This window comes from Triplophysa rosa, linkage group LG7, assembly GCF_024868665.1.
Source record: "Triplophysa rosa linkage group LG7, Trosa_1v2, whole genome shotgun sequence".
NCBI lineage: Eukaryota > Metazoa > Chordata > Actinopteri > Cypriniformes > Nemacheilidae > Triplophysa > Triplophysa rosa.
The window spans coordinates 13,402,642-13,409,047 of NC_079896.1; the positions used below are offsets into that span (position 1 = coordinate 13,402,642).

The 6,406-nt window shown below is 38.7% G+C and overlaps 1 protein-coding gene across 2 annotated transcripts; it reads left to right on the top strand.

Annotated features, from left to right (window-relative positions):
* Positions 1–2,997: 2,997 nt before the first annotated feature.
* LOC130556571 (C-type lectin domain family 4 member E-like) lies at positions 2,998–6,317 on the top strand. 2 transcript variants are annotated; one of them, XM_057337700.1, is made up of 7 exons: positions 2,998–3,158; positions 3,545–3,649; positions 3,983–4,027; positions 4,707–4,778; positions 4,858–5,012; positions 5,454–5,563; positions 5,670–6,317. In XM_057337700.1, exons 1-7 carry the CDS (start codon positions 3,083–3,085, stop codon positions 5,842–5,844), a joined length of 738 nt encoding a protein of 245 aa, XP_057193683.1. In that variant the 5' UTR covers positions 2,998–3,082; the 3' UTR covers positions 5,845–6,317. The 2 variants fall into 2 exon arrangements, with proteins under 2 accessions (XP_057193683.1, XP_057193684.1); XM_057337701.1 differs by lacking the exon at positions 5,454–5,563 and having other exon boundaries at positions 5,670–5,826.
* Positions 6,318–6,406: the final 89 nt, after the last annotated feature.

The window sequence follows — 6,406 nt, forward strand, 5'->3', positions numbered from 1 at the left end:
GTGTGAGATATAAACAAGCTCGCATTACAGCAGGGAATGGTAACACAATTAATAACACCTCTCGTCACACAACAAAGACAATAAACACCATTATAAACACGACATTTGTTGCCTCTAGTTGGAACATAATTACTGATTATTAGGACTTATGTTGTCTTTTCGCTACGTGCTTGTCTGCATTTACGGATCACACAAAGAAACAACATGCGCTACAAACACACAACAGACTCAACTCGCGTTAGTCCGTAACAAAGTATTTTACAATGAAAATATACTTACAGGCCGCGAATCTGAAGCGCCAGACTTTCCTTGCTAAGTTTTTATGGTTGGAACCTGCCCCACTTCTTAACCAAAGCTTTCGTGCATAGCCGGCCTTGATCTCTCCCAGGTTTGTGCAGCATTCGTCGGTGAAATGCGCTGCGCAAACTTGAACATTCTGATTGTACTTCTCTGGAACAGTGTTATAAATAAAATGTAACCATTCGGTTTTAGTCGTCTCATCTTGGCAAGGCAAACAAAGACTTTTCGCAACGAAACACACAGCGTCTCCGCGACATGGCTACAAGTACGCCCACCTCACTTGCGTTTAGATTTCAAATCAATCATAGAATCAAATCATGTTACGAAGTGACGTAGATTCGCCGGGGTGTGGTTACACGAGGCGTTTCAGGCAGGTCTGGGTGAGCGTTCGCTTTTAGATAGAATGCATCTTTTGTTCCGACACTTTCATTTTAGCAATTTTACGTGTCTAATACATGCATGAGCAACTTATAACACACCAAAGACACAGAAAAACACGTACTTCCGCCATATGACCCCTTTAAAGTCACGGAAGCTGTTATTTGACTGTTGGTTATCTTAGAATGTGTGTAGCTGAATTCTTATTACCAGCTGTAAGACTGTGATGAAAGTGAAAGTAATGAAGCGTGTAGCGTCAAATGTTTACAATCTCTGATAACCAAACACTCTTTCTTACCTTTTTATAATCTGAAGAACCTTTTTTACCCCAAAAAACATTTAGACAAAAAAAGGTTATTTTTTATATTTTATATTATGTGAAGCCTCTTTATTTTTACGAGTGCAAGTATAAATTAATATCCAGGTTCTCAAAAAATTGAGTTTCAAACCACAACTCCTCTAGAGTACATGTTCCTCTGGTTTACCAGAGTTTTTACCACAGCTGTGAGGAGAGATGAATTTCCTGCATTAATGAAAACAGAAACTATCAAGACAAAACCAGTTGAAGTGTATCAGTTGCACATGTTCTCATCACAGATAAGAAGTCCCACGGGCTGGAGAGAAAGACAGAAGTTCTTCCTCTGGACTAAAGTTCTTCTGATTGTTCTCAGTTTGTGCTCTCAGAGGTGTCTGTGCTCTGGTGTTTCTGTCTCACATAAAACGTAACTCGTTTCACTATCATTCATGCTGTTCTGATATACAGTAAATACGTTTGTGCTGTTTATTGTTGCTTTGAGATTGTTTTGAACACAGCAAAATGTTTGTGTTTTACTTTTGCTTTTTAACTGGAGCAAAATTAGACCTCTCTGTGTCAGATCAGGACCACAATGCCACAGGCGAAACCATGAAACCATCCCAAATTATGTTGGGTTGATTTTAACAGTGAGAGAAGCATATTGCACAACACAATGGCCTTTATTAAGCCCTGGCTGGGAAACCGCCATTTATTTTTATTTCAGTTTTAGACAAGTCATTACATTTATTTGTAATAACATTAACAATTTGTGTCTCAACTTAAACTTGTTTCGGTTCATTGCCGAGCCAACATGATACATTTTCAGTTTTTCTCTGATTGTCAGAATACATTTTCCTTAGGTGTTCCTCAAGATCTGTTATAGGTACTTTAAGGGTCCCAATTTTCTCTTTGCTAAAGATGCTACTGACGAACCTGTATGGATCTTTGTAGAAAGCGGTCCTGTTCGCTCCTTCTTCTTATGTTGTTTCTCAAGCTCTCTGCTCTTCGCAACGAGGCCAGGCGACTTTTAATATCGCCTTGTAGTGCCCATAGGCCCTTCCTTTCCTCTTCTGTGGCCTTCTTCCACTGTTTCCTCAGACTCCTCCTTTCTCTCACAAGTCTGGCAATTTATTTTTGTCTCCTGGACTTAGGTAGGCCCGTCATCTCCTTCTGTGACCTTGGGTTCTTGCTTTTCACTCCAAATCTCTCCACCCCATAGGTGTAGATGATCTTCCCCATCTTCTCCAGTTTTCTTTCGACATCTCCTTTTTGGCCTGCTAAAAGCTGGACGAGATCAATGGTTGCCCATTCTTTGTTGCAGAGTTTAGGCCAAAGTATCTGAGGTCTTCTTCCATCCATTTTCCTTGGGTAGTCTCCGGGTTGCTGATTGCGATACCCTGTGGGCTGTGGTGCTTGTCCCGCCACTGGGCTTCACCCGACTGATTTGCCCTACCTCTTGTGAAGTATTGGTCAATGCCAGGCCCCTCACTAAGCTCTCTCAGGCACTTCTTCCTGCCCAGATGGATTCTAAGACCTTTCTCTGATGTCCAACCACAAATGCATCTCTGTAGTTTCTGTCTTGTTGTTCCAACTTCTGCTGTGCTGATCTCCTAGTTCTTTGTCATTTCCATTCCTAGGTCTGTGGCCATGTGATCCATCCTCGAGTCATCTTGCGCCCCCTGCTCTCGCAGACTCCAGGGGTATTCTTCCTCTTGTATTGTATTGTCTCGTAGCCATAGATGGGTGGACCCATTACGCTTTATAGTAACGGATCCTGTTGACATATGTTATCATGTGCTGCTGACTGTGTGTGTTTTTTCTCCTTGACTGTTATTTTTAATCTCTTTCATGCATCAACTTTATCAATAAAGTAATGAAAACAAATGACACTGTTGTTTGATTGAAGTTGTTTATACTGTATATAGGCTGTGAATCATCAGCACATACTGTTGCTATGTGAGAGAAGGAGTGTTAACATGACATATGAATTACTTCCTGTTTTATTTCCTGTATAATGTGCTAACCGTGTTAAAGGGCTAATGATGTTTTCTGTGACTTCTTTATTTTCATCAAACACTTTAACAGACATCTTAGAGGGCAAGTGTTGCAATGGATGCAATTTATGAAAATTCTGCTTACATCCGGTCAAGAGCTGATGCAAGCCGCAGATCTTCTCAATCCAAGGGTAAGATCGACATGCATCAGAATGAACAAACTGCTCTTTTCTGTTTCACAGTGATTTCTCTGCAGATTTCACAGGGAATACAGTATATATAGGCCTATATATGTGTATGTTCAGGTTTCCAGTATGATATCAACGTTTATGTAAACGTGCTCCGTGCAGCATCACTTATTTCAGTGGCACATAACCTAATAGAAACATTTCATGCCAAAACATGATGGTTAAATATGAAGTATGATAAAGTTTTTCTTATGTTAAGGTGTTGCTGGATTTTTGTCACCTTTGTTGATCTACATACAGTATAGGCTATATACAGTAAATGCGACTTTCAAATGAAAATGTACAGGTCTAGAGAACGATGATTTTTAAGGTGTCTTTTTTAATTCCAGGTCAGGCAAAAGCGGCTCCTTGCAAGAGAACTAAAGTTCTTCTGATAGTTCTCTGTGTTTCTGTTGTTCTTGTATTTGGGGGTCTCTGTCTTCTGGGGGTCCTGTGTGAGTATCTTTAGTGTGTAAATTAACTTAGTTATATACTCTCAAAAAGGACGTGTTTGTGTTATGCTATTTAGCACATTACCTGTCATTTTTAACACATTATGGGGCGGTTTCCCTGATAAGGATTAGCTCAAGATTCAAATATTTAAGTTGTTTTTAAAAACACACACCCATATGTGTCAATTTGTGTTGATTTTGAGTAAAAGGGACAACACAAGTAAAGTTGAAAGCAATAAAGAAAGTGTTGTTTTTAACACAAGAGTTTGAGAGTGTTCTCTTAAAAATCACCGCTGCCGTTGTTTCTCCTTTAATCACATTTCACTGCATTTGCAGATTCTAATTTTCTGCATGAGATGTCTCAAGACATGAACAACACAAGTAAGACAAGTGTATTTCATGCACACAGATCAAATATTATGTACAATGAAATGTATTTAATCAGAAAAACTGTTGGTGAGAATGAATGCATTATAAATGGTCTAGTTGCACAAGATGGCGCCGGTGAGCTTTTGAGACGTCAGGGTCCGCAGACTCATTTCCGGTCATATAACACTATCCAGTTGTTTTGGCTTAACCAAGTGCTCAGCAATGTAAAGAGGAGCTGTCATATCGCTTATATATTACTTTCAACCGCTTATATATTACATTATTATTTTTTTTGTCTAAAAAACACCCATATTTGCAGACCAAAAATCCTCCTTTTCAGTGTTATAGGACCGGAAATTCTCTATTACTCTGACGTCCCAAAAGCTCACTGGCCCCATCGTGTGCAACTAGCGAATATGATAGCGTACGAATCAAACACGGTTATTTTCTAGTGTGTCTGTTTTCTTTTAATTCTTTATGTTGCAGGTTAAAGAAAAATGCAATATCCCACTTACAATTTAGTGCACTTCCAACATTTTGTTAGTTTTTTCAGAGCATTAAAGATGTAGTGTTAGGATCATAGCAGAGCTGTGATATGAGGGAACTGTTGTTATGTTTAGGGACAACAAGGCTAGTTTTGTGGGAGTATCGTATACTTCATTATGACTTCAATTCTTTCATTTTGGTGCAGATTATGAAATGGAGTTGGAAGCACTCAAAACCCAAAACAAGGAGACGCTTAGAAAGTTAAACAGATTAAATGGTGAGTGTTGAGTATGTCAGATCTGACCCTTATATACATGCATGAATGCACAGTTGAATTGTGTCCTCTTTCCCTATAGAGAGCACAGGTTGTGCAGTTTGTGCCGTTAACTGGATTCATTTCGGAGGAAAATGTTATTACTTTTCTACTGTAAAGATGAACTGGACTCGGAGTCGAGATCACTGTGTGACTCTGGGAGGACACCTGGTCATAATAAACAACAACGCAGAGCAGGTGAACCCAAAAATGAAAATTCTGTCATCATTTATTCATCCTTAAGTTGTTCCAAACATGTATAAATGTCTTTGTTCGGTTGAACACTAAGGTAGATATTAAGAAGAATGTTTGCAATCTTCAGTTCTGGGACATCATTCACTACCATAGTAGAAAAAAAATATTGTATTTCTTAAAACACAAAATGAGATATTTTAAAGAATGCAGGAAAGCAAACCGTTCTGGGCCACTTTTTCCTACTATGGTAGTCAGTGATGTCCCGGAAGTGAAAATTGCTGACATTCTTCCAAATATCTTTCTTTGTGTTCAACAGAACAAAGAAACGTATACAGGTTTGGAACAATCTGAGGGTAAATGATGATTTGTGGGTGAACTATCCCTTTAATGATGACATATCTTCATATCTGACAAGCATAATATTCAATCCTTTAATCTCACCAGGATTTTCTGACCTCTAATGTTAAAATCACTCACTGGATTGGACTCAATGATATAGACATTGAAGGACGATGGGTTTGGGTGAATAACCAGCCACTCAATGACTCAATAGAGTACGAGTTATTATTTTTGACAATATAAGTTAAACATGTAAGAGTACTAAGATACATGAGGCTGTTTCTCCAAGCAGGTAAATGTTTAGTTCTCTTCTCTCTGTAGATTCTGGATCAAGCGGGAGAATGGTGTCAGAGAGCCAGATAACTGGACTAAAGATCATCCAGCAGGTGAGGACTGTGCTAGTCTGGGACACCCGGCGGGAGAAACTGATTTCTGGACTGACGCTTTCTGCTTTAAAGAGAAACGATTTGTGTGTGAAGCTCCTGCCTCCGTTTAATTCTGCAAGAGCGAAAGGTTTCTGTGCATCGCCGCTGAACATTATACAGATGTTATTCATTTCTTAAGTTTGTGACTGAACACACATGGCTTGATTTTAAGGTTTGCTGAGCACACAATTGAAGAAACCTCAAGTCAAAATATTTGTCAATTATATATATATATATATACACCAGTGTTTGAAGTAATGAACAAGAACGGTGGGGCTACTCACTACTGAGTCCATTTTTGACACTTGTGGGGTTTTTTGGGCTATGGTCTTAAACTTTTGATCAGCTGATGAACAGCCTGTTTGAGTTTAAATGAAGTTTTCAATAAATTGCCCACTCTCTGTTTTTTTTGTTTTGCTCCTGTTTCTTGTTTTGGCCTTTTGAAGCAATACTTACAACCTGGTTACGATCCACCAGCGAGAAATGCGAATAGGCCTACTTGTAATGTTTCCCCGGGTCTTAAGATTTTATTCAGGAGTGTATATTGCACACATTCAGAGAGAAAACAATGGAAGTTGAATATTTTATTAATATATTAAATTATTTTTATAATATAAATAAATTATATATATA